General features: G+C 60.2%; 1 protein-coding gene across 3 annotated transcripts; it reads right to left on the reverse strand.

Moving 5' to 3' along the window:
* Positions 1-937: 937 nt before the first annotated feature.
* Positions 938-25,995, reverse strand: L1CAM (L1 cell adhesion molecule). Of its 3 annotated transcripts, none has more exons than XM_074359050.1 (27): positions 25,211-25,995; positions 15,628-15,818; positions 12,122-12,227; positions 11,738-11,940; positions 10,630-10,752; positions 10,354-10,524; positions 9,955-10,066; positions 9,632-9,816; positions 9,326-9,457; positions 9,041-9,184; positions 8,224-8,335; positions 7,939-8,105; positions 7,677-7,833; positions 7,336-7,460; positions 7,087-7,197; positions 6,598-6,795; positions 6,280-6,350; positions 5,885-6,107; positions 5,250-5,365; positions 4,830-5,031; positions 4,618-4,740; positions 4,328-4,501; positions 4,109-4,228; positions 3,818-3,973; positions 3,201-3,335; positions 2,824-2,896; positions 938-2,194 (listed from the first exon to the last, which is right to left on the reverse strand). In XM_074359050.1, exons 2-27 carry the CDS (start codon positions 15,701-15,703, stop codon positions 1,963-1,965), a joined length of 3,747 nt encoding a protein of 1,248 aa, XP_074215151.1. In that variant the 5' UTR covers positions 15,704-15,818; positions 25,211-25,995; the 3' UTR covers positions 938-1,962. The 3 variants fall into 3 exon arrangements, with proteins under 3 accessions (XP_074215151.1, XP_074215152.1, XP_045379400.2); XM_074359051.1 differs by having other exon boundaries at positions 24,974-25,995; XM_045523444.2 differs by lacking the exon at positions 25,211-25,995 and adding an exon at positions 24,004-24,688.
* Positions 25,996-27,288: the final 1,293 nt, after the last annotated feature.

The following is a 27,288-nucleotide window of genomic DNA, read 5'->3' on the forward strand; positions in this document are numbered from 1 at the left end:
AGATGTGTGGTGTTTGTAGCGAGTGTTTTTAGTGATGAAAGCTGTTACAGCATGGTTGTCTTCCCACAGAACTGATCAACAGGGACCGAAAAATTAGACAGGACAGACAAGGAAGACACAGCAGAGAACAACTACTGATGGGACTCAGGGGTGAGACCCAGTGCCTGGGTGGAGGGGCTGACCCCAGGCTGCCGCTCACACACGGCAGCCGGAGGAGGACAGAGGGTTTGGGTCTGGGGCTGCGGGAGACAGATTTGACAGTGGGAACATGGGCAAAGTTCTTTTCTGGTGCTTTCTAGTGGCTCAGTTAAAGATGAAATGGGTGGGAGTCTCGTGTTGGGAAGGCAGGGAGCCATCTGACTGGCCACCCATGTGGGCTCACTTGAGGTTTGTGGTCATCTGGTTTAAAGTGTGTTTTACTGGTTTAGAGGGCTGGGCAACCTAGGCAGCACTGCTCTACCAGTGCCTGAAGCAGGGAGCCAAATGGATGCATGGGCATCACATTAGACAAGGAAGAGATCCGGGGCCAAGGGCTCTGGGATTTCTGGGTTCTGGTCATCTTCTGCTCCTGGGCTTGCCCTGCTGCAGGAATGAGGGGCCCAAGCGTGGGGAGAGCCCAGAGCTCTCTCGGAGGCCAGTAGGGGTGAGGAGCAGGTGGTACGGCCCACGGAGGGCAGAGAGCCAGGCCTGCAGGAGAGGTAGAATTCCCTGGTTCCGCACCGACCCGCCACAGGGTGGGTCACGGCGACGCGAAGTCGTGCTCTGGAAAATGACAGCAGTTCCCCTTCGTTTCCAGGTTTTTATTTGCCTTTTATAATTCTGATACTTATGTACATATATATATATATACTTTTGTTTTTTGTAAAGGGCTCATCAACAGACCAAGCAAAGGCGTACAGGGAGACGGCGGCTGCCGCGCAGGAGCACAGCGGAGCTGGGAGAACCAATCTTTCCTTTTTTTTTTTTTTTTTGTCTGTTTTTATTTTTCCTGGGATGGGATCATCAAAGCTAACTGCTATAAAACCTAGAAACCACCTAGAGACTCAGACATCTGCCTACACACTAGTGGCATATGGGGAAAGGGCAAGGGTACAAATTTTCAAAGTCAAGGTGTATTTACATTCCCAAGGTGGGGATGGGGGAAGCTGAGGAAAGGAACTGTTCAGAAGGGGGTTGAGTGGAGCTGCTAAGGAGTCCCGGGGAGTGGTGGCGGCTGGGAGAGGCCAGGGCCGGGGAGGAGGGAGGTGTGCCTGCCCCGCACCTGGGCAGTGACAGAGGCCACTTGGATGTTGTCTGGTGGGTACCAAAGGCAGCGTGTGTACGGAGCTCCTGAAAGCCGCCGCAGGGTTGGGTGGGCAGTGGGCGGAGAGGTGCCAGTTGAGGGTGATACAGGCAGGTGGGGACTCTGGGCTCTCCAGATGGCCTCCTCTGCATCCATGGCCAGCTTGCCCAGCTCCCATCCCAGTTGGAGCCATGATGGCAAAGAAGAGGGAACAGATGGTGGAGACACCGAGTTCTGTCCCCAGTCCCAGCCAGGCAGGCCAAGGAACAGCAGAGGGTAGAGGCACCATCCCCATTTCCTCTCCCCTGACCACAGCCTCTCTCTGCCCAAAGGCTGGCGAGACAGCACCTGAAGGCTCCAGATGTGTGGGTGATCAGCCCCTGAGCAGAGCAAAGCAGTGTGTGCCCAAGGAGGGGTGCAGCTGGGTTTTGGCAATAAACTGGGGACCGGGTAATCAGAAGGTATGAGAAGCAGTGAAATCCTCTTCCCTGCCTCCACCTCAAGCCTCCGTTGGGCTCAGGGCCAGAGGCCAGGGCCACAGCCTGGTGGAGAGAGGGAGAGGCCTCAGTCCCAATGTCAGGGACCCAGCACAGGCCTCAGGCTGGGGAGTCTTGGCCTCTGACTCCCCTGTGGCCCGGTCCTGGGCTGTGCTCTGCCTGGCCTGGCCTGGCCAGACCCTGCTACTCCAGGGTCCCCGCAGGGTTGATGGGAGAGGCGGCCCCTGAGCTGTCGTTGCCTCCTGCTGCCTCCTTCTCTTTCTTGCCACTGTACTGGCCGATGAAGGAGCCGTCCTCGTTGAACTGGACATCCACGCTGCCCCCGTAGTCGGCCAGGCTGTCGTCACTGCCCAAAGGCTTGATGTCTCCGTTGAGGGATGGCTGGCTGCTGCCAAAGGCCTTCTCCTCGTTGTCGCTGCAGGGGCAGAGGGCGGGAGGGAGTGGGAGGCTGCCCTGTGGCACCCAGCAGGAGCTGGCAAGTGCTAGGCGGAGGGAGGACGCCCGGCCTCCTGCGTGCTCTGAAAGCCTAGGGCAAGAGGCTTTCATCCTTGACGCATGCCCGGGAGGGCAGGTGGCATGCACACCAGCAGAAGGCCAAGGACTGGGCATGCCCAGGACCCTGGGGGATGGGAGGGAGCAGGGGGGCACTTGGCCCAGGGGTGCTCACAGGCCTGGCTCCTGTCTGCAGGTAGACCGAACAGAAGCACATGTCCAGCTGTCGGCCCTGGCAGAGCCCAGAGAGGGGGAGCTGGGAAGGTGACAGGCAGGCCCAGTAGCTGGCTGTCAGTGTTGGCTTCTCCCAAAAACAAGAAGCCACCGGGCCCAAGGGCTGGCCAGCAGGGATCCACGGCACTCCCAGGCACACACAATCCACAGGAGGGTCCCTGCCACCACCGGAGTCTGACAGTATCTTCCCACCAGCCCTGCCTTACCTCTCCAGGGACCTGACATCACCCCGCAGCACAGAAGAGAGAGAAAGAGATGGGATCAGATATGAAAGGGAGATCTGGGTGGCTAGCCGGCACCTGCTCCCACCCGGCTCACCTGTACTCGCCAAAGGTCTCGTCCTTCATTGGCCGCGCCTCGGAGTCCACCTGGGTGTCCTCCTTATCCTTCACTGGAGACACAGAGAGGAACTAGCTTCTTCTCCGCCCCAGCCCATCCCTGGACACTGGGCCCCACCCCTAGGTGGGGACAGGGCTGAGCCTCTCCCTTGGTGCTCTGGGTGCTTCCAGCACTGTCTCAGCAGTGCTCGGGAGCCGAGCCTTCAAGGCTTCTGGGCCCCATGCCCGACCCCAACATGCCCCTGTTGTCCTGCCAGGGGCTTGGGGACCAAGGGGGACTGGTAGAAGGGATGAAGGGGGCTCCTCCCAGTGTCCCGGCTCAACCATCCTCACCTGAGCCCTGGAGTCGGGGGTTACCTGAGTACTTGCCACCCTTACTGCGCTTGATAAAACAGAGGATGAGCAGGAAGAGAAGTAAGAGGATGATGGCACTGACGAAGCCAATGAACCAGCCCTCAGTGGCAAAGCCGGCAGGAGGGAGTCTCACGCGGCCTGAGGGGGAGAACAGGAAGGAAGGAGACCATGATGCCCCCAGTGAACTGCGACGCCCCCAGTGCTGCAGACCCCCAGGTTCATGGCTTGGTGCGTGGGCCTCACTCAGAGCCTCTGGCTTGGCCCACTCCCCACCCCTCTGTCCCCAGGGCCTGGGCAGGGGCAGGGGGAGGGCCAGGCCTGCAGACCCCAGAGGGCCCGGGAGGAGTGAGGAGTTGGGGCTGAGGCACGCTTGGAACTGATGCTTGGGGGGACCCTCCTGGGGACAGGGAGGAGGACCTTCTGTGAAACTGACTGCTCTGGAAACAGTTAAAACAGAATACTAAAAGGGGTCGTTTCAGTGTCCTGGACCTCTCATCACTGGTCAAGGGGCACCCTGGTTCTGGGAGAAAGAGAGCCAAGACGTGGTGTGGGTTCTGCGGCAGTTGCAGCTGGGCTAAGGAGGGAGGGAAGCTTGCTAGGCAGGCCCGGGGCTCCCTCACCGGTGCCATTGGTCTTCACGGCCATCTGGTGCAGGAGCACCCGCTCCTTGAGCAAGTGGATCTCGTAGTCGGTGTCAGGCTGCAGGTCCCACTGCGTGTAGGAGCTCTGGTTGTAGCTGACATACTGTGGCGGGAGAGTAGCACCCATCTTCTCATCTGCAGGGCAAGAGGGCAGCAGGGGTGAGCAGGAGGACCGGGCAGCCCCTCAGCTCCGTGCCACCCCCAGCCCCTTCCCCTTCCTGGGCCCTGAAACCCCTTCCCCCCCACCTCAGGGGCCCCTCTTATGCTCACCCCCCAGGGCTTTGAACCAGATCTGGAACCCGAAGTTGCACTGGCCCTCCTTCGGGACCCAGGAGACCACACTGTAATTCTCGCCGGCCATGGCCGAGATGTTGCCAAAATCTGGGGTCCCTGGGGATAGAGAGGAGGGTTTGGGACCTTGAGGCAGCCCAAGGCCCACCCTCCTGGGCCCGGCCGCCAGGCTGGCCTCCTCAGCCCCCTCCTGCTCACCGGATAAGGCCATGGTGCCGCCTTCCCGCACAATAGCCTCGCCAGGGCCCTCCTTTGTGGTGGCCTGCAGCTGGAAGCGGTACCGCAGGTGGGGGCTGAGGTTGGTCAGGTTGTGTGTCCGCAGCTCAGGGTCCGGAAGGTCAAAGGACAACTGCTCTTTGCCCCCGTCATCCACTGGGAGGACAGGTAACAAGTTGGCCTCAGCTGTCAGCCCTGCCCACCCTGCGGCCCCCCACCACCTCCAGGCCAGGCCGGGCCAGGCTGGGGCGCTGGGCCCACAGCACACGTACGCGGGTGGTAAGAGAGCACGTAGCCAGTGAGCACGCCGTTGTGGCTGAGCGGGGGCTGCCAGTGCAACAGCAGGCTGGTGTCCGACTGGCATTCCAGGTGCAGCGCCGCGGGGTGTCCGGGCACTGCGGGGGACAAGGACGAGTGGTAGGTCCTCACCCAGGCCCACCCCAGACTGGGAGGCGGGGCCAGGGGCGTAGGGTGCAAAGCTCACCTCCCTCCGGGGTGATGAAGGCCATCTCACTGGCAGGCCCCAGTCCCCGGCCATTAAAGGCTTGCACCTCCACATGGTAGGAGCTGTAGGGCCGCAGGCCCCCCAGGACAGCACTGGTGGTATTGGCAGGCACCACCACATGGCCTTTGTGGACATGCCTCTTGCTGTGCTTCCTCTGACTGCCCTCCCACCAGTAAGTCACCTGCAGGTGGACAGGAGATCCCACAGGGGCAGAAGGCGGCTAGCAGTGAGCCCTGACTGCACCTTCCCCGCTGCCCTCCAAGGGGACCCTTTCCTCCAGCCTGAGAACTTTTAGGAGAGCAGCTGGCAGGTGGTAGAGCCCCTCTCCATCCTGTCACTCCCGGTAGCCTTACACCTCACACTAGAGATGCCCCCAGCCCCCACGCCCTGGACTCTTACATTGTATCCCCGGAGGTGGCCCTTGACCTGGGCTGGGTCCACAGGCCACCACTTGACCAGCACGGTGCTCGAGTTGAGGATCTTGATGCCTTCTATCTCAGGGCTTGCCTGGGGGTCTGGAAGGCACCGGTGCCGTGGGTGAGAGCCTGTGGCACCCTGAGGCCAGCCCTGAACCCTCCCGCAGGGGGAAGATGGATTTGGATGCGATATGGGGGGTAGGCAGTTTGATGAGCAGGGCGTTTGCATGGTCTCAGGGTCTCTCCCTGCAGACTTTTTATTACTTACGAGAGAGAAAATAGTGACTACACAGAGAAGCAGAAAAGATCTTTTTTTTTCTTTTTAAATGGAGGGACTGGGGATTGAACCTAGGATCTCGCTCATGCTAAACACATGCTCTACCACTGTGCTATACCCCCACCCCCTGAAAAGATCTTGACTGGTTGATCAAAATTCGCATCTGATGATGTTCCAGATTTAAGGAAAGGGAAAATATCCTTACTCTTAGGAAGTGCGCTACATTAAGTGTTAGGAGCTGGGTGCAGGGACGAACCCCCCAGCAGTGGGCGGGGAGCGGGCCATGCAAGCGCACACGGGCTCCACCTCCCAGGTGTGGGTGGGGCCAACTCAATACTTACAGTCCTCCCCAGAGTAGCCAATGGTGATCTGGGGCTCAGGGCCCTTGCCCTGGCTGTTAACGGCCTGGACCTTGATCTCATACGGTACAAATGTGGACGTGTTGGACACCACCAGGAAGGGGTCGCTCACGATCTGTTCCTGCCAGGCCCCCAGAGCCCCCTGAGGGCGCCACTGCACACGATACTGAACCTGGGGGGCATTCCAGTCCATCCACCTGAGCGGCTGGAGGGGGTGAGCAGAAGAGGAGCTTGTCAGCCAAAAGGCCCTCCACCGGTCTGTGACCCACCCGCCTTCCAGCCCAGCATCACGTCCCCAGTCATCTTCTGGTCCTTAGCAGCAGACATCTGGGTCCTGGCCTGATGTCCAGGGGCGCGCTCAGCCCTGGGGCCCTCACCTTCCAAGTGATAACCATGTTGTTGGTCTCATTTCCTTCCCCCTTCACATCCACAGGATTCTTCTCTGGGGCTGGAAAGCAATGTGTTAACACATCAACATGGCGGGCTCCTGCAGAGGCGTGAAGGCCAAGGACCAAGGAAGGAATGACCCATTCTGGCCCTGGAAGCCAGGAGCCAGCAGCCCCACGGTAACTCTGTCCCCTAAGCTCCTGCCAGAACCCTGGAAGCAGAGGAGCTTGGACACAGTCACTTTGCCAGACCCTCCTTGCAGAGCCCCGGGGGGCCTGGCATCTGAGGCCCCCTCCTGGGTGGCTCACCTGCCTCAGGTGTGACCACAGTCTCAGAGGCCGGGCTGGGCTCCCCAGGGCCGTATTTGTTGATGGCAGTAACTCTGAAGGTGTAATGGACATAGGGTGACAGCTTGAGGGTGGTGGAGGTCTGGTTCCCAGGCACCTTGCCCAGACTGTACCATTTCTCAGGCGCCATCTCCTTGTCCTCAAATTCAATGTCATACTCTGCCAAGAAGTGAAGTGGCAATGCAGTAAGTGGCCTGTGGCAAGTGGGGGAGGGGTGGTGGGGGTACAGGTCCAGCTCTTCCCGAGGAAGGGAAGGAGTGCTCAAGGCAACTGGCATTCTCAGGCTCCTGGGAGGAACCAGGAGAGCCCCCCCACCCTGAACATAGCTGCGTGCCTCAGTGAGGTGGGCAGCTGTGGGCCACAGCTCTGGGAGGACGATGGAGCTGCAAGAAGGGAGGGCTAATGGGGTGGCAGTGGGTGGGTGGGAGCACCATGTTCACGGCCTCTTACTTTCAATGGGGGCGTTGTGATCATCAGCGGGGCTCCAAGACAGGTGCACCTGGCTCTGCTTCAGCAAATGGCGATCGGACAGTTCCAGCTGAGGCACAGGTCCGGGGCTCCCTGGGGGCCACAGTGGGTGGATTTCTGGCCCACTCACAGCTGCCCCACCACCAGGCTCGAAACAGCCCTGCAGTATCTACACACAGTGCCCACCCACATGCCTCCAGGCCATGAGCTCAATGCCGTCCGAGGACTCACCCACCACCAGGAGCTCCGCCCTGCTCTCCACCATGTCCAGCTGGGTGCTGGCCACACAGCTGTAGTTGCCCTGGTCACTGTAGTCCAGGCTGTGGATGACCAAGTGCCCATCCTCTATGAAGTACCTGGCAGGGATAGGGTGGATCCTGATCCTTCTGCTTCCAGCGGACCCACTACTTCCTGCCAGCTGCACTCTGCTCCCCTCCCTTCCCTCTCCTGCCGGAACCTTCCCCCGCCAAGCAGGGGCACTCTCCCCCAAAGATGAGGCCAGGAAGTCTGGACATTCTGCTTTTCCCACTCTGCCCCCACCCATGGAGCCCAGGCTGGGGCTGGGCCCGCACTTGTCACTGTCCCCAAGCTCCTGGAGATTGCGACCATCCCCATGCCAGGTGATGCTGTGCTGCAAGGAGGGGTCAAAGGAGGCCTGGCACGTGAACGTCACTCTCGAGCCTTTCTTCTCGATCAAGCTCCGGGGCCCCTGGATGATCTGTGTGGCATCTGAGGGTGAGGATGGGAAGGAGGGTCACGTTGGTGTCTTTTGGAGACCCTCCCTACTGGAGGTGCTGCCGATCACATCAGCAGGGGTAGGAGGTGTTACCTGACCTTTGACCTGCAGGTTAGCCACAATGGTGACGTTGTTCTGGTCGTTGGCAGCCTGGCAGAAGTAGTGGCCAGTGTCATTGGCCTGGAGGTCTCGGATGCCCAGGGTCCCATTGGTATAGGGGAAGAAGCGCTCGTCCTGTAGCACCGTCTTTCCTTCCTTGTCCAGCCTAGTGCAGACAGGGGGTTCGGGCTCAGACCCCACGGGGCCGAGCTCCCCTGCCCTGCCTGGTTCCCTGGACCAGAAAATGGCTTTGAGGTGCCTTCTGTCAGGGTGGGGGCACTCACCACTGGATGCTGGGCACGGGGGCTCCAAAGGCCTTGCACAGAAGGTAGGCGGTGCTGCCCTGCACTGCCATGTAAGTCTCATTGTCTGGGGTCAGGATCTTGGCCGGCAGCTCTGGGGGAGGAGCAGTCATGGGGGACAGGGCAAGACCCAAGGCTGGGTGACCGCACATGCTTGGTCGGTGGGCAGCCACAGGGATGAGCAGGGCAGCTTCCCCCAGGAAGGCTCATGGACTCTGGAAGCTGCCAGTGACTCCACAGGGCATTCTCAACCCCTCAAGAGCCACCTGCCCATCTTGCTTCCCTGCACCCAGTTCTGTTCCCTGCCAGGCTGAGCCTCTCCTGGCCTTCAGACATGCCATCCCCTCTGCCTCAGATGTACCTTTCGTCCCAATCACATGTTTTACCAATCATTTGAGGCTCCACTGACAGCCTACCTCTTATGGAAAGCCTTCCTGGCCTAGCCCCCAGTCTTTCCCAAGGCTCTGGGAGAGGAGCCACCAGGCTGGTCTCGGGCACATCCTGGCCAGGGCGAGCCTCTCTTCGGTGACATGGGGTGGGCCAGACTACTCTCTGAGGCTGCTTCTTCATCTGTAAATGCTGACAAGACCCTGCCTTTCCTCCATGCACCCTGCCCCGCTGTTGTGAGGATGAGCAGGGGATGGGGTGAAGGCTCGGGGGAGGAGAAAAGCAGTCATGTAGACAACTCAGCTGCTGGCTAAGTCAGTTTGGTGGCCTTGCCTGGTGGGGTGCAGAGACAGACCAGGGGCTTATGAGGCAAAGACGAGAGAATGAGTGGGCCCAGCCAGCCGGCACTCACCAACCACATAGATGTAGGCGTTGGCCAGTAGGAGTCCATGCCGGTTGCGGGCCTCGCACTGGGTCACCATTGTGTCACTGGGCTGCACGTTGCTCAGGACTAGGGCTCCATGCTGGATCCGGTACTTCTGGTCCTTGGCCAGCTCTGCATGTGCCGCAGGCGGGCCCCAAGGGCCCAGAGCGGAGCCATGAGCTATGCCAAGGCCCTTCCTCCCCTCCTCTTCTTCCCCCACAGTCCCCAGGGCTACCCACGCTCACTCCCTTTCCCTGCCAGAGGCCCGCTCACCCTCCACGGGGATCCCGTTGACTCTCCAGGTGACCTCCGGCCGGGGCCTGCCCTGCACCTGGCAGTCCAGGCGGGCAGTCTCTCCCGGTCCGTACAAGCGGCTCTGGGGCTTGCGCAGCCAGTGCGGGGCGGCTGCGAGGAGATGGGGGGGCGCGCTGAGCCCAGAGCCCATGGCTGGCCCCCGGCCCCTGGCCCCCTGCCCCCAGCCCCTGCCCCCTACCCCCGGCCCCGGGCCTGTGCCCCAGGGCTCACTCTGGGGAGCCCATGTGCTGGGAAGTGGGATGGTGCAAGGCGGAGACACCCTACCTTCCACAGTGACGTGGTATGCGTGCCGGTCAGTGCCCAGTGAGTTCTCAGCCAGGCAGCGGTACTCGCCATCATCCTCCTCGCCCACGTTCAGCAGCTGCAGGGTCTTGTTGTGGTTCTGGTAGGTGACTCGGTCGGCTGGCATGGGACCATTCAGGCGCAGCCACTTGATGGTGGGTGTGGGGCTGCCCAGGGCCACAGGGCAGGGAGGCCAAGGGACAGAGCAGAAGGGAGAGAGGACAAGGCCGCTCAACACCGCCCCACGGCAGAGGCTCTACCTCGCCCTGCCCCCACCCAGCCCCCACCCAGGGGCCCAGACTCACAAGCCCTCCGCAATGCACTCCAGGACCAAGGGCTGCCCCTGCAAGGCCACCAGGTGGCTGCTGGAGTTGGTGGGGAAGAGCAGGCGCGGCTTCCTGTCCATCATGCTGTTGGCTGTGAGGAGACAGGGAGCGGGTGGTATGGCTCTTCCTCCGTCCACTCACGAAGTTATCAGGCTGGGTGACTTTGGACACCCCAGTGATCCCCCAGGGCCTCAGTTTCCTCCTTCATTAAAGGCAGGGCTCTGTCTCTGCTCTCACCACACAGGAAGAGGGGTGGGGAGTGTCGAGGTGGGAGCCGAGCTGTCCTCGAGGGAGTCTGAGGTAGCCTGATCTATGGGCTGGGCCATGCCTGAGGGTGAGAGAGGAGGAATGGGGTGTATCAGAGACTTTGGGACTCACTGGCCTTGACCCGGAGGTCAATGGGTTCCTTTTGAATGATGGTCCGGGTGCCAGGGAAGTGGGCATGGCAGATGTAGTCTGAGTGATTGTCCGAGGTGAGCACATTGGCAAAGTAGAGGTTGCCGTTCTGGCCCATTGTCACCCGCTCGTCCTGTTTGATGTGCATGATCTCTGCGGGGACAAGGGAGGCCAGGAGGCAAAGGTCAGGACCCCCATCTGGGCATACACACCCACCGACCCACCCGTCCGAGGCAGCAGCCCCTCAAGGGCACCCACTGCTGTTCATCCAGTAGATCCGGAGCGGCTCTGCACTGGGCGGAGGGTGGCAGGGCAGAATCACCGACTCCCCTTCCTCCACCTCCACAGGCTTCACTGTCTCCTTGGGCCACTTGGGGGTACCTAGAAGGGACAGAGAGGCTGGCACTGTGGGTCTTAACTCTCCTCCTGGTCAAGGCAGGGGAAGGCAGGGGAAAGGAGGAGGGATAGCCAAGGGGGTGAGAGGGTCAGGCCATGAGCAAGCTCGCATAAAGTGAGGCAGTGACTGGGGATCCTTTGGGGGCTCAAAGCAGAGGCTGGCACTTCATGCCGAGGAGAGGATGGGCAGGAGGCCAGATGGCTGTGAAGGGTTAAGTTTCCACAATTCTCAGCTCCCACCAGGAGGAAAGGATGAGGGCAGGAAGGTGGGGGAAGGCTGAGGTGCAGCAGTGGGGGAGGGGAGCTGTGGACGGATGCTGGAGTCACAGACCCTTCCATCATCCTGACACAGAAACCATGGCAACGGTTCCCAAGGTAACTGGAGGGACAGAAAGGGGAGAGGAGCACAAGCTCGGGAGGCAGAAAGCTCAGGGAGGCTGGAATGCAGAGGGAAAACCCCAGGGAAAGGGCAACGCAGATAAAGACAGAGCCAGAGAGCAGGAAGGAGGGAGCCAGACAGGCCAGGTGAGAGGTGGAAGGTGGAGGGGAGACGAGACAGAGTGATGGGGGAGGTGGAAGAGATGACCAAGAGTGGTGGAGGAGGACACGGCAGTTCAGGGATGGATGGGGACAGAAGCCAAAGCCCAGGCAGTGACTCGGGCTCAGTCCTCCACTCGTTCAGTTGGCCAACAAGCCCAAGAGCATTCCCTACATGGCAGGCCCCGAGGCCAAAACAGGGAAAGCACAGAAGAAGAGAGGGAAGGAGAGACCAGGAATGGTGGAGAAAGAGACAGGGCAAGGAAGGAGAAGGTGGCTGAGGGCTGCTGGGCACCCAGTGCCCTTGGCGCACTGGACCACCAGCTGAGGGAGCTGGGCTCCCAGCCTGGACTCCCACCCAGATTCCCAGACCTCAGGCCTCTGTGAGGATCCCTGTCTGGGGATCCTCCCCAGACCCTGCAGTGCCTCGCACCTTCGGCCATGAGCTGGATCTCGTGGGACATGGCAGTGCCCAGCTTGTTGCTGGCAAAGCAGCGATAGGTGCCCTGAAAACTCTGGGCGAAGTTGCTGTTGTTGCCCGTGATGGTGAAGGAGCCAGAGTGGGGTGCCTGGTTCACGGTCACGCCCAGCTCCTCCTTGGGTTTGAAGTGGACGCCATCCCGAGTCCAGCGGAACCTATGGGCAGAGAAAGGCACAGAGGCCTGAGGTCCGGGAATCTGGGACAGGGCAAGGACCTAGAGTGATGAAGGAGATCTGGGGGGTCTGAGCCCAGAAGTCAGAAGGCCCTGGGAGACACGGGGACTAGAGGCTCAGGTCAGTGGTCAACAGCAGGCCTTAGAGGGCGAAGGTCACTCACTGCACTTCGGGTTTGCCGCTGGCCTCACACTTGAGGCTGATGTCATCGGTGGGGAAGACAACCAGGCGTCGCGGAGACTGTTCTGTGATGACTGGTGGCTCCATCACTGGGGACAGGATGGGGAGAGAGATTGTGAGGAAGACATCTAGCAGGCATCATTGCCTTAACCCCTGTTGCATTGTGAGGGAAGCAGGGTCTGGAGCCCTTGGGAGCCCCAGGGCTGGGGGGCTGGGGGGCTGGGGGTAGAAGAAAACAAGCTCAGGACAGGAAGAGGGAGGGGCAGGGACAAATGTGGAGAGAGACAGAAGAGCGAGAGATGGCAACAAAAGTTACCAAGACAGCAACCTCAAAGAGAGAGGTGAAGCCAAAGAGAAAGGCAAAGGGTGTGGAGGAAAGGAAACAGAGACACAGGAGCCAAAGAGCAAGACGGGCAAGTCCCTCATGGGAGAGAGAGGACCAGAGAGAAGAACAGAACACCAGAAAGAGACACGAGGAAACCCAGGCCAGGCAGGGACAGAACAGAGATGGGCACTCGGGTGAGGGAGAAGGGAGGCTGAGACAGCCAGAACAAGGACCCAAGAACCAGAAAAGACAGCGACCCACACAGGGCACACAGCACACACGGAGAGCTAGGCGCGGGCAGGAGTGGGGAGGGAGAGGGGGCTGTGCGGACACCCAGGAAAATCTCCCCTCCCCCAACTTACCATGGTGTCCTTCATCTGAGAAATCCGGGCAGCAAGGGGGAGAGAGAGGAGAGGAATGCTGACAGGCCGCCCCAGCAGGGGGCCGAGGGCCAGGCAAGGAAGCAGGCAGGGGGAGGGGAGGGCAGGAGAGGAGGTGCACCGTGGGGGCACCTGCTGGGCTAGAGCTATGGCTGGTCACGACCCAGAAGGACAGGACTCGACCCAGGTCACCAGTCCCAGTGAGGGGCAATGCCCAGGGGTAGCCAGACCACCGGAGAGAGAAATGTGTGCCTTTAACCAGGAGTGCGCTTTGGACAGACCCTTGCGTCTTCTTGGCAGGGCCTGCAGAGCTGACCCCCACCCCATCCCAGGATGCCTCGGAAGGCTGGGAGGCAGACAGCCTGCAGCCAGAGCACCCGCCCCTGCTCCAGCCCACTTCCCTCCTAATCCAATTAGCACAGCTCAGTGTTTTCAATTACGCAGGCCCAGCCTTCAGAACCCAGCTGCCGCCACCCTCCAAGTCCTCCCAAAGGCCCTGCTAAATCCGAGTTTCCATTGCCTGCAGAGACGGCGCCAGCCCTCATTTTCTCCCCTTCCTTCCTCTCAGCCTCCCACCAAGCTCCCTGGAGCCGAGGCCAGAGCTGCTGCCCCCGATGATGCCACAGGACTCAGCCCAACACTGGCCAGGGTGGCTGTGAGGAGGGGAGAGAGAGAGTGGGAAGGTGGCGGCTGGGCCACCTCTGAAAGCTTTCTCTGCAGAAGACCTCAGTGTAGGGGCCCCCAGGAGAAAAGAGGGGCTCTCCAGGGACACTGCAGAGAGGACCCTGAGTTGGGGAGGGGCCAGTGCAGGCAGCCCAAAAGCAAGAGACAGTGACAGGGACAATGGGATGCGGAAAGCAGGAAAAGAGACAAAGGGGCCTGGAGTAGCCAGGGAGGGAGAGAGCTGGAGGACGACTTCCAACAGGGAGGAACCCGGCTGCCTGCCATATTGTATCCAGGTCAATTACAAGTACCAGCCAGTGCCCAGGGCAGTCGCAAGGTTGCTGTAGTCTTTGACCTACTTCTCTTTCCTCTACCCTGCTTTTCTCGAAATTCTCCTGGCCCCTCCACACATAGATGCACCTGGCTGAATGGCCTAGCCTGTGGCGTAGCAGGGCAGGCTGATGCCCAGGGTAAGGCCTGAAAAGCAACTGAGAGGGGACAGAGTGGGAAGGAGGGTGAGTCGCATGTGAGTGTGCAAAAGTGTGAATCTGGGCATGTGCATGGGTGCCCCAGGGTGTGCTGCAGTAACTTGGTGAGCATCTGCCAGTATGTTTGTCTATGGGTGTGTCTTGCCAGAGCACATCTGAAGGCTGTGTGTGTGTGTGTGTCTACATTCAGTGTACAATTTTTTATTGTACACCCACATCTGTGTATGTGCGGATGACTGTTGTTTTGTACCTAAGCCTCTCACTTGTGTGTGTGCCAGTGTGCCTCCTGTGTGTGCTCTCAGAGTCTCTGTCCCAGCTGGATACAGGTGGCTCGTCTGTGTCTACCCACGTGCTTGTCCATGTGCATCCGTAGCTGGGGGAGTTGGCATGGGCGTGACTGCATGGACCTCCCGGTGTGTATCTAAGGGGACATCCTCAGCCTTTCTTCCCGTCAGCCCCTTTCTACCTCCCCCAAATGCTCACTGCCCCTCAGTGCCAGATACCTCCCTCGGCCTCTGCCCCACTCCTGGCATGCACAGTCTCCCCTGCCCCCAGGCCCCGGCTCCTCTCTCAGTGATGCTGGCCTCCAGTAGGTCCAAGGCTCAGAGATAAAGGTGGAAAGGTGAGCAGATAGGGATTGGAGCTACCAAGGAGCAGGCTCAAGATACTCAAATGTTACCCTGTGAAAAGCCCCTCACACAAGCGCAAGAGGCACTTACAGCAGCGTGTTTACACCTGCTCACACTCAGGAGAAAACACCATCACACACATTCCACACACAAAGAGGTCCTCACATGCACACACGACCCACTACAATCAAATGTTAATACCTACAGACCTTCACAAACCTGACCAATAATTAACAGTTACAGTGACTCACAAACTTACCCATATAGGAAATCACAATCACACTCGGGAATATCCACACTAAGTCAATCACACCACATACATCCACACACACAAATAAACTGTCTGTGCAACCCACAAGCAGATGCAAATACTCAAGTTCAGTCACAACCCTCTAGCTACACTCCCCAACATCCACGCACCTACCTGTGACCCCCCCTAAACATGCTACTCCAACAGCCCCACCCACCAACCCAAACTAGTAACTACACATCAAATCGTAGGGCTCCAGGACGCTGCTGGGCCTGTGCAAGAGTCTTTCCTTGTCTCAGTTCGCAGAAAGGGCTGCCAAGGGCCCAGGATAGGATTATCCAAGTCAGAAGCCGTAGCAAGGCTTGAATCCAACCCTTTACACCAGCTAGTTGAGGACTGGGGACGACCCCATTCTCCTGGCCGCCACACCCCTGGGGGAAGGGTTGGTTGGGCGGAGGGAGAGCAGAGGCCTGAGGAGGCAGATCCAGCACCAGGCCCGCTGTCCGTGGTGCTGAAATCTCACCAGACCTCCTGAACCTCTGGTTCCTCTCCGTGATGCTGAAAAACCTCGAGCCTTCCACCTTGTGCCTTCAGAAGCACCAAACATCCTGGGTACCTCTTGCCCACTCCATGCCCAGGAAAGGATGGGTGAGGGGTGAGAGTCCGGAACCGAGAGAAGACGAGGAGGCAGAGGATAAAGAGAAGCCCAGCACGGCGGTAAAGGGAGGCGCCGAGGCTCCCTTCAGTTACTCACATTCCTTGGGGATCTGGATGAGCAGGCAGGGGCTGCACAGGAGGAGAGGCCACAAGTACCGCAGCGCCACGGCCATCTTCCCGGCGGCACCGGAGGCTCGGCGCGGCTCAGCCGACCAGGCTCGGCTCAAGCTCTGGCCGGAGGGAAGGGGGCTAGTGGGCAGCTTGGGGAAGGAGCCGGGGGTGGGAGCACTGTGAGAAGGGAGGAGGGAAGGGAAAGGTAGGGGAGGAGAGAGAAAGGACTGTTGTTAGTGACTAACATCTGGGCGAGCCCGGGCTCCTAGCCCCGCCCCCAGCCCCGCCCTCGGCTGTCCAGCTCCTCCATCCCTTCCTCCCCACCAACCCTGGATAACGAAAACCTGGAAGTGACAGCACAGGCTGGGTCTCCAGGTTGCCTTTCATTCCCTTCCTACTGTCTGTGCCTTCTCCACCAGTTGCCTCTCCAGCACCAACTTGTTGCCCCAGCCAGCTCCCCTGGGCATGCCACAGGCCACTCTGTGCACATCGTCCCCATGTGTGACTCACCGTCCCAGCAAGCAGATGCCTGTGGGCATGAGTGTGGATGTGGATCTACATGTAGCCAGATATGTGCATCAGTATTTCTGTGGCTGTGTGTGTGCATGCAGGAAGACATTTTCAGCTTCTCTGGGAGAGAGGTGCACTCAGGAGTGGGTGTGTATCTGGGGGAATCAAAACATGGGTCTGACAGCTGTGTGCGCAAGCAGAAGCATGTGTGTCTTCTGGTGTGTCTATCTGTGAGGGATGAATCCTCAGGTCTGTTATTTCTGTGTGCACATACAAGCATGCATGCACGCATATGTAGAGAACTCTTGTCACAGTCTCATTGTAGTGGGTTTCAGAGCCAACTGATCCCTGGGTGCTATGCAGGCGTAAAAAGCTGGCGGTGGGGAACAGTGGGGACTTGGGAGGTGAGAACTGAGAAAGAAGGAAAGGGGCTCAAGAAGTCTGCATTTCACGGAATAGGTTGTGGAAAAGGAAAAAAGAAGGGAAAAGGAGGCCTGCCTTCAAGAAGTGGCAGGAGAGGAGGAAAGCACCTCTCTGCTGTCCCTCCGTCTCCTGGGGGGACAATAGAGGGGATTGTGGCCTTTCCTCTTCCAGATGCCCCAGGCCAGGGTGAGGGCAGGGGTCAGGGCAAGCTCTGGGACAGTGTTTCTGACATCTCTCAAGGGTCTCTCAAGGGCACGTCCAGTTTTTGGATCATTCTCTGAGTCTTCACGGCTCCACTGATAGATGTGTCCACCCCACACCCAAGTGATGCCAGCCATGTTCACATTTCACCTTCATGCCAGGAGCCCTAAAAACTGAGGGCCCGGGGAAGGGGAGCGTCTCTGCCAGGGACTATAAGAGAAAATACTTCCAAGAAAATAGACCATTTTGACTCCAAACAGGAAGGGGTGTGAGAATGAGACAAGTGGTAAAAGTGCAGGAGGGGCAAGAGCAAGTTGCCAGGGGACTGAGAGCCTGGAGGCTGGAGCCCAGGTCCGGACACCTTCACCAAGTCCATCCTGGGCATCCTCCGCATGCCTAGCGAGGACCTTATCAAAGGAGGGACCAAGACTCATCCAGAATGCTGAAGGGCTGGGTGGGGAGGCCTGGAATGCTGTGCCATGATATCCAGACTCTGTCAGGAGGCAACCAGGAGCCACAGACTGGTTTTGTGTAAGATAACCCGAGAAGAATGCTGAATTGGGCAGATTGATTTGGGACTGGGCAGGGAAAATAAATGGTGGCAAATAACAGTCAGCTTGGAGCTGTCTGACTCCCCACCCAAAGCTGGAGGTGGTGGGTGGAGAAGCACCAGGGTGGGTCAATGTGGATGGGCTGAAGGCCAAGAGAATGGCTTGGGTGGGGCAAGGGGGTAGCAAAGGCATGGCCAGTTCCCAATTTGCAAGAGCCGAGCTGGTGCCCAGAAGGAAGAAGCAACAGCAGACCTGTTCCACCCCCACCTTCCTCCACAAAGCCAATCCAAGCAAGGTTGGCCCCCATGCAGCCTTGGCCTCAGCTTCAAGGCCTGTAGGAAGCAGTAGGAGACTCAGATCAGAGGGCAAGCGATCAAACAGCAGCCTTGGGAGCTCTGAGTGCTCTGGTCTTAGGAGGGGGAAGGGAGGGAAACAAGCGAGAAGCTCAAAGGCGGACCATCCCCAAGACTAAGACAAGGAGACCTGAGCACTCCGTTTGCTGGCATGACGACAGCTGGCATGCCAACCCCTCCACTTGTGCTCCAATCTGAGTTCCCAGAATGGGGCTCGGCACGTGTGCATGCAGGGGAAATAGGATAACCCCAAATCCCCTTGTCCCCACTCTCTGCTCCATCCCAATGCTGCAGTCTCACATCCAGCCTCTTTCAGTCTCCTGGTATTTGCCACCCGACTCTGCACCTTCCCAGGCTCTCAGAGACAGGCAGGAGCCAGGAGACTGAGAGGCCCTGACGGCTAGGAGGGGGCTCTGCCTCCTCCCTGCTGCCGCCGCCGGGTCTCTGATCTCTCACCATTCCTCAGGCAATTACGGAGCAAGAAGCTCAGGTTGTCGGCTCAGCAGGCCCCCCACCCCCCATCAGCACCTCCAGGGGCAAGGGAAGTGGGGGAGTGTTCCACAAGCTGGTGTACAGATGGAGCCAAGGCCACGGCTGTGAGGCGAGGGGGCAGGCTGGGGAAGACTGAAGGGTGACAGACAGGGTGAGAAAGAGGCAGGAGGGGAGCAGGAGAGACTGTGAAGTAGGGCTGGGGGAGGGAGGGCAGGGAGTGGGAGACAAAGACGGAGGCTGGACCATCACAGTCACCAAATACAGAAATCCAGAAATGGAGACCCAGGCAGTGCAGAAAGGAAGAGGAGAGGGAAACGGGGTACAAAGGATGAGAGACAGCTGCAGAAAGCACTGATGAGAAATGGCCAAAAGAGCAAGAAGACTGAGGGGTGTGCGTGTGTGTACGTGCACGCATGTGCGCAGACCGAGAGGCGCCTCCTCGGCATCCTTGTCCCTGGGGAGTGTGCCAGGCAAGGGACGGGGAAGGAGGGGAGATGGACCTGAGTCAGAGGAGGGGGGCTTCTTGGGCTTGGGGGTCAGGTTGGCCTGATGGGTAGGGCAGAGAGACAAACAGAAAGCAGAGAAGCTGTGAGCCAGGGCCACAGACAAACAAAGCCCACGATGACAGATACAGAGCGGCAGGTCCCTGGCCACTTGTGGCACTGGGGCAAGGGGACGGTTATAGACAACATGAATGAACAACTGCTGGCCTGCACTATCCTCCCCCGAGGCCTCACACATGCTCAATGGGGGAGGGGGGAGGGCGTGGCGGGTACTAAGGTGGGACAGCCTGCAGGCAGGGGCTCAGGGGGACCCTAGAGGAGCCCCAGCGTTGGCTACACCCTGCCCCACTGTGCTGGGGGTCTGTGCTCTGACCTGGGTGGGGAGGGGAATTTGGGAGGTGGTGGAGCCATGCTGAGGCCATACACACCCTGGGAACCTCCAGGGGTGCCCTCTGTGCTTGCCACACACATGCCGGCCAGCTCCCAGGTCCTTCCTGGAGACCTCTCTGCCCCTCCTGCCTCACAGAAATGCACCTGCCCAAGGAGAAGTCACAGGCAAGCCCTCCAGCCCACAGTCTGTTGAGAATGGCAGCACCTGTGACCCAGCAGTTCCAAGAAGGGGCTGGGGGCTCAGCCCACGTATGTGACATGGTCAGAGTGGGGGGGTGGGAGGCCTGGTCCGTACCCTTGTAGGCCTGGGGGGCACTTGGAGGCACTTATGCCTGGGCTGTCTCCCCAGCAGGGCCATTGGGGGCCTTCCAGCCTGTATGAGGGTGTGGGTGTTACCTACACCCCATGCACTGTGTTCCTTTAAGTAAGGCTCCTCCTCACCCTCCCCCCCCAGGCTGTGGCTGGCGAGTTTCCAAGGAGATGAAGCCCAGCTCCCTCCGCTGGCAGAAATGGGGGAAGACAGAGGAAAGCTTGCTGCAGCCTAATGGGCGATTTAGATATACATAAAGGGGGCTGCTGGGTGGGAGCCCCCACAGGTACCTGGGGCCCCCAGAAGTCTTAAAAGACTACTGCTTAGTCCTCTGTGCCCCCTGCCTTGCCCCTCCCTAAGGGAGAATGCGCCCTCAGCCCCCTCAAGGCTGCGGTCTCCAAGGCAACAACAGCTCACCTGTAAAGGACCATTCTCCTTACAGGATGAGGGAGGGGCAGGACAGAGGTTAACCCTTTGTGGGAGAGTGGGGAGAACAGTCTCCACTGGGAAGGGAAGTGGGGGATCTCACCACTGGCGGCCAGACAGACATTTCCCCCTCTCCCCACTCTATTAAATAAAATCGCGGCTGGCACTTACCACATGCCAGGGACTCTTCTAAAGGCTCTTACTCTACAGTACTCATTTAATCCTTAAAATGATCCTAGAGAAGGAGGCACTATCATTACCACCATTTTAGGGTTGAGGAAACTGAGGCTCAGAGGTGGCACTGATGCTCACCAAGTATGGGGTTCTAGATGGGGTTGGTGGAGGCTCCCAAAGCTGCCAAAGACTACTCCGGGGGTCAGCTCACCTCTCAGGGTCTCAGGCACCCCAACACGTGTGCCTCCTTGCATTCCCAAAGAGCCAGGGGCCCGGACAAGGATGGGCTCCAAGTTGCCCTGCCCCCAGGGGAAGGGCCTTATTTGCTAGGCAGATGGCAAGCAAATGCAGGGGACAGGGAGGAAAGTCTTGGGAAGAGGCCACACGGAAGTAGGATGTGACCCACATCACGCCTCAGCACAGAGCAGGATCCATCCTCCCTCAGCTTTGGGCTTGACACAACCTCCCAGCCAAGGACTCTGGAAGAGAGAAGGCAGGCAGCTCCAGGACAGCCTGGGTTTCTCGATCCCCTCCTTGGCTATCCAGAATCTTGGATTGCTCTGACCTCTTTCCCAAAATCAAAGGCCCCAGGGCCTGCTCACCAAGAGCCCCTGGCTACCTGGAAGGTCCCTCTCTCCAGTCAGAGCTTAGGGACAGCACTGACTCCCTTCCCCTGAAAGGGAAACTGAGGCCCAGTGGAGCAGGGGCCAAGACTCTGGCCTCCCAGACCTCCAGAATGTAAGCACTAGAGCCAAGTTTTCCATGTACAGTTGGGGCAACTGAGATACGGCCTAAAATTGTGCCCCACCTCCAACCCCTCTAAGCCCTATCTTTGGAAAGTGGGTTCCAAACAAGGCCTGAAACCCCCAACCTGAGAAATGAACCAGGCACCAGAGGGGGCTTCGGGGACTGGGCAAGATGGGGAGACATCCATCGGCTCCTATGGGCCAGTCTCCAGGACTCCAGAGGAAAGGAGGAAGGAGAGGAGGCAGGCAGGGTGGGGGAGGGTGCCAAGCAAATGGAGAGGGGTCCAGGACAGGCGCTGGCCCACCAGTGGAGCTGGCTGCTCAGACCTGCCAGCCTTGGGACACCTGGGGTGAGAGAGGAGGGACGGGGGGCACCTGGAAACAGCTCGGACACTGCCAGACCCCTCCGGCCCCTTCGGGGCTCCCCACTCCAAAGGGTTAAAGGGCAGAGGGGGCACAGGAAGCCTGGGGGTGGACAATGGAGCCTCTGTTGTCCTCAGGGCCTCAGCATTCTTAAGGCATGAACGAAGGCGGCCAGGGGAGGGGCCAGGGGACACCCCCCCAACAGGAAGCCCCCACATCACACAGGGAGGAACTGCAGCCTCTGCGGCCACTGACATCGGCCCCACCCATTCCCAGTATGGGATCCGCCTGGGCACAGGAGGATCTGTGGGGACAGGGGGCTCTGTGTGCACAGGCGTACACACACAAATGCACACATGCAACCAGATACACGATCCCCACACATGCAAATAGGAAGACTGGAAGCTACGCGTGCACCCCACACCCAAAGCTGCCGCATGCAAACCTCCACACTGGCAGCCCTCTCCCAATCTGCCAGGCTCTGACCACTTCAGAGGGAAGAGTGGCTCCTGCGGACTCATCGCCTCCCTCCAAACTGCATCATCAGACTGACATGAAGATGGACAGGCTCAGAAGGCCCCCTCGGCCGAGTATACAAAGCCCAGGCCAACACTGCCCTCCTGCTCCACCCAATCCAAGGCGTCCCAGCCATCCCTCTGGGTTTAGGGCCAGAGACTGGCCTGAGTTGCCCAGTGGCAGGACAGTAGCCAGGTCCTCCCTCCACAGCTTCATGATCCAGGAGAACACAGAGGGCGTAGGTAACTCCTGAGGGCTTGGATGGGGGGCACTGGACAAAGAAAAGCTTCTGGGGAGACCAGCGGCCCAGACCCCCCCTACCCCCCCACAGAGGAGCTCCGCACCCTCCCCCCGCTCCTCCTCTCCCTCCTCTCGGATCACAGCCTTTAGGAAGCTGCAAAGATACTGCTGATATCTGGGGAGAAGGTGGGCTGGCCTTGCTAACGGCCCCCGTCCCCCGTCCCCTGGTTGGTGGCCACCAGGCGCCCCTGTCCACCCTCCAGGTCGACGAGGCCCCAGAGGGAGGTCTGGGCCCAACCCAAAGGCACAGAGCTGGGTGGCCGTGCACACATGGGGCAGCAGGGCACCCTGGTGCTGAGGCTCAGAGCTCAGAGCTCAGGGCCAAGCTTGGGCCATAGAAAGCGGGGCAGGGGAGAGGTGCAGAGAAATAAGTTAGACAAAAGGGGAAGTGGAGAGATGGAGACAAGGGCACCTGGGGAGGGGTGGGGCAGGCAGGGACAGGAGAAGGAGAGGAGGGGAGTGGTGAACCCTCCACAGCGAAACTCCAACAGAGCAGACGCTGTGCGGGCTGGGGGTGGGGGTGTAAAGAGAGCAAGGGGAGGGCAGGGGAAGCAGGAGATAGGGGACATCCAGGATGGGCCAGGTCAGAGCAAGCAGGAGGGAGAAAGGGGGCATAGGGCCCACCCAGGAACCTCAACCCAGCCTTCCCAATTATGGGAGGAGGGGGCAGGGCAGAGACAGCAGCCCACTTGGGACCCTAGACAGGGGACTCAGATACCTGGCCTCCCCTATTGTCTGAATCACAGGGTGGGGCAGGGCCCTGGGACTGTGCTCTGGGTCGCCACTTGCACCCACAAAAAGGGGCCTGGTGAAGCAGGGTGGTGGGCTGCGATACCCGTCTGGGCCGACCTCTGCACAGGGCCTCCACCTCTACTTCACTCTCCTACGCCCAGGGCACCCCCAGGAACAAGCCCCCCTCCTCACTCTAGAGCTGTTTCAACCTTTTGCCCAAGAAGGGGTTCGGGAAGCTTCCATCACACCCTCGCCCTGGCTTTCCTGGAAGCGGGTCCAGCACGGCCAGGCCATGTGCCCCACTGCCCAGAAGAGAGCCCCAGGAGACGTTCTGTCCAGCTGCAGCCATTTAGAGTGGCACCAGGGACCATTTGCCTTGAAAGGGACCTTGAAGATGACGAAGTCTGCACCCTCCCATGATAGCCAAGAGGGCTGAGACCCAAAGCGGTCCCACATCACAGGCGGCCTCCTCCACCCTGCCCAGCTGGCCATGCTCAAGTGCGCGCCACAGAAGGCACCCACCCCAGCACGGGAAGAGGCTGACAGGGGCACAACCCAGGCAGCTCTGCTCACTGGAGTAGGCCTCAGACAAGGCCCTTCCTCCATCCCTGCCTCCCTTTTCCCTGCAGATTGTCACAAAGGAGGAAAAGAAAACCAATCCACAGAAAACCAATCCTGAAGACAAAGACAGTGTTGATCTGGTTTGTTACCGGCTTTTCCATGGGTAACCCCAAACCTGGCCCAAGCAGGCACCTGGCAGTGAGCAGCTGCCCAGCGAATGACTGCCCACCCCATGAGCCACTTAGCTCCTGTACTGGGAGGAGCTCGTTACTGTGCTGAGCCTAAGGCTTGGTGCTTTGCAGAGGGCTGGACAATGAGCATTGGGGGAGGAGCCTCTTGGGAGCAGATTGTAGCAAACCAGGGAGACTGAGGCTGGGGTGTGCTGAGCGGGTTTCTCTCTCGGTGATCAGATCACCAAGGATCCTTAATTTCTTTTGTTCTTTTCTGTATATTTCAAGCATACCACAATAAGACGTATCACTTTGGGGATCGCATACACCAAGACATAAATAAGTATGGAGAGAGAGAGAGACAAGGATGCAGCGAAGAGAAATGGCGAGCAACCTGGGAGGGGGGTTCCAGCCTCAGCACTGACATGAACTTGCCTTGTGGCCATAGATTAGCCGAGAGTCCCCCCAAGGTGAGGGAGCTCATGGGTGCACATGTGGGCGCTGCACGGGCTCTGTGCCAGGTGAGAGGCCAGGCCAGGTGAAGCACTACCACCGGCAACAAGGAGCCAATCAGAGGCAAGAGGCCCCCGGCCGCCCTCAGCCCCAGCCACTTCATAGGGGAGAAGAAAGACGGGGCTCACCAGCTGTAGTTCTTGGGAAGAAAGGCTGAAGGGCTTATTCATCAGCAGGGCCACGTGAGTCAGCAGCCCCTGCCCTGTGGGTGGAGTTAACTGGAAGCAGGGCACCTACTTGGAGGGGGTATCAAGCCCCTCACTTCTTGGGAGGGGGGCAGATGGCCCTGGGCTTGCCTCCCTGAGACTGGCTGTGATGGGCAGGGCGCCAGATATCGTGTAGAGGGCAGCAGGTTTTACCAGGTGCTCTTTGCAAACCCTGCCAACCAAGAGTCCCCAAAAATTTGCCGTAGGAAGAGGGGTATAGGAATTGCAGACTCTCCCACAAGGGAACAGAGGCAGGAAGACTCGCGAGCAGAAGACCTGCAGTGCGCAGGGCCAGGGCCTCCAGCCAGCGAGGCTCCCCTCCCTCCCCCTACCTGACAGACCCACAGTCTACACCCATGTGCACAGCCGCACACTGGTGGGTTTCCAGGCCAACCTCACTCAGTGCACACTTTCTTGGCCACCAGAGCCTGCAGAAACTGAGGCTGCAGGCGCACCCTACGCCTCCAGGGAGAGAGACCCTGGTCCTGGCCCAGGCTGGAAGGGGAGCACGGGGGAGTCCAAGCTGGGGTTTAGAAAGAAGAGAACAAAGCCCCTCTTCCCACCTTGGGGCGGAGGGCCCAAGCAGCACCCAGCCCTGTTCTCTCCCCTCCCCTCCCATGGCAGGGGCCGCCTAGTCCAACCTCCCCCCCAACCCCGCTGGCGGCTGGATTTTCAGCCAAACAGGGCCCTGGATTGAGAAAGGTGGGCAGCCACGCCCAGGGCCACACCCCACGGCGGCCGATGGGGAGGCGGGGGTCACTTGGCCCCACCGCGCTCCCTTTCTTATACACGCACACCCCTGGAGGGACATGCCCGCATAGTCCCTGCCTGACTCCCCCCGGAGAGTCCCTCCCTGGGTCGGCATTTTGGGCGCCGCCCAGGTATTCTTCACCTGTCGGGCTTCGGCCCCCGGGCTCCTTTCCCAGCCCCGCTGCAGTCCGCGGGGCTCAGAGCCCGGTGCCCGGCCTGGGTGGGGCTCTGGCCGCTCCGCCGGTGGCCGCGGGCTGGTCCGGGTGGGGCTCTCCGGTCTCGTCCCCGGTCCGGTCTCGTCCCCGGGGCAGGGCTGGGACGGGAGGCTCGGGGCGTTGCAGCCGCGGCCCGGGCGCGAGGGCAGGCCTGCCCGCCTTACCTGCGCTGCGGCTGCCGTTCGGGCTGCCCGCCCAGCCTCCGCACACGCCGGCCTCGGACCCGCCGCCCGAGAGCGTCTGCGATGCTGATGCTGCGGCGGCCGCGGCGGCAGGGCGGGGGCGGGGCGGGGCGGGCGTGCGCGCAGGGGAGGGGGAGGGGAGCGCAAGGGAGGCGGGGGAGAGGGAGTGAGATCACCTCCCTGGCCTCCCGCCCCGCCCCGCCGCGCCCCTTGTCCCGGCGGAGCCAGACTGCTGAGCCCGGCGCAACTGGGAACCCCCAGTGACCCACTCCGGGAGCTCAGTGGGAACCCGGCCGCCAGGTCCCACCAGACCCCTCTGGAGTCCCTGACCCGGCAGTGCCCGGCATCGGGGCACCCGCGCCGCAGTGGAGGCTCCGGGCAGGAGTCGCGAGGCAGGGGTGCTCCCGAGGCGCCTTGCTGGGCCGTGGAGAGGAGTCGGATGGGGAAACATCCCCAGCCTCCACCCGGCCCTCGAGGGCGCTGGCGAGCGACAGGCCCCCACACTCAAGGTGGTCGTGGGGTGCTTGGACGCCCCCCCCCCACGGCAGGATTCTCGAGTCCCCGGGATCTCCCCGGAACCCCCCTCCCATCCTAGGCGCGTGGTCGGGGAGGGGCGCGCGGGCCTCCATCTCATCCCGCTAGGGAGGCGCCTAGGAGCGCGGGCCCCTGCGCAGCGCAGAGCCGGAGGGCGAGGAGCTGTTGAGAGGACGCCCCTGGAGCCGCCGTTCCCCATCCCTGGATCTTCCTCCGACTGCCTGCCCGTTTTCCTGGAGTCTTATTTCTTTGTCGTGGGGATTGACCCTATCTCGACCTTTCCTGGCGGCCTCACTCTCCCTGAAGCCCTGCCCTGGACGCCTGAGAAAGGCTCTCCTCCCTAGCCACCCCCCCCAACCCGCCCCCCACCCGCACAGGCTCGCAGCTGTGACCTCCGAGGCGAAGCGGAGGGCACAGGAATTCCGGAGTGAGCCGAGCCGGCCGCAGGGCAAGGAAGGCCTAGGGCCCAGATGGCAGATTGCAGCCCTGGTGGCCACGGTATTTTTATGGGCATGCCTGTTGCCCAGTGAAGCATACTGGGGCCCTCAGCTTAGCCTCCCGAGACTCTCCAAGCCTTGCAGGGGGCCCAGGTGGGAGGGTCTCTGGCGGACCACCCGACCACCTCCCTGCCAGCTTCTGTTCCCCCTGGAAGGGGAGGCTTGGAGTGGCCCCACCTGCCCTCAGAGAAGGTCTGAATGCAGGGTTTTGAGGTGTCTTTAGAAGGAGCCTGGACAAAACCAGGTGCCTGAGTGAAAGAGGAGGGCTGGAGAGAGGGAGAAGTCAAGGGAGCTGGAGGCGGAGGGGCTCCCCAGGGCTGCCACTAGCCCACCCTTTGGTTCCGATAGACCCAGAGTAGGAGTGCTGGCGGGCGCTTGTGCCAATGGTCCAGCCCCTGTGGGAAGCTGGAGGAGGTTGGGGGTGGGGGTGGGGGAACATTGCTGGGCATGCAGGGTGGGACCTGTACCCAAGAGGGGGTGTTTTCCATCAGGCCCTGCGCTGCAGTTGGCTTCCTGCCTGCTCTGATCTGACCTCCGATAGGCCTGGTCTCTCTGCTCGCCAACTGCCTCTGCCTCCACTCAGCACCCTCTCCGGTAAGTTCCCAGCCTCTTCCTTCAGCCTCAACTTCCACAAGTCCTTCGGAGTGTAGGGCTTGATGCTGGTCGCTGTGCCTGGAATACAAGAACACAGTAAGGAGCGGAGAGACCCTTTTCCTATGCTCCTGCTGCATGCGCGACGATGGGCTCATGTGTTTTCATCACAGGTATCTATGTGTTTTCATCACAGGTATTCACCGCTGGTATTCGTCACTAGTATTACACGAAGTCCCATTTAGCAAGCACTACCAGGGGCCTGCCACTGTCCCAAGCACATTTCAGATATTAGCACGTTTCTCTTGCACATCAGTCAGGGAGGTCACCCGTTAGCCCACGTTACAGGTGAGGAAACTGAAGGCCAAAGAGTCTGGGAAGAGTCTCTGTCTTCATTAGCTCACTGTGTCCACATAACCCTGTGAGGATGGGTCTGGT

Source organism: Camelus bactrianus, chromosome X, assembly GCF_048773025.1.
Source record: "Camelus bactrianus isolate YW-2024 breed Bactrian camel chromosome X, ASM4877302v1, whole genome shotgun sequence".
NCBI classification, from domain to species: domain Eukaryota; kingdom Metazoa; phylum Chordata; class Mammalia; order Artiodactyla; family Camelidae; genus Camelus; species Camelus bactrianus.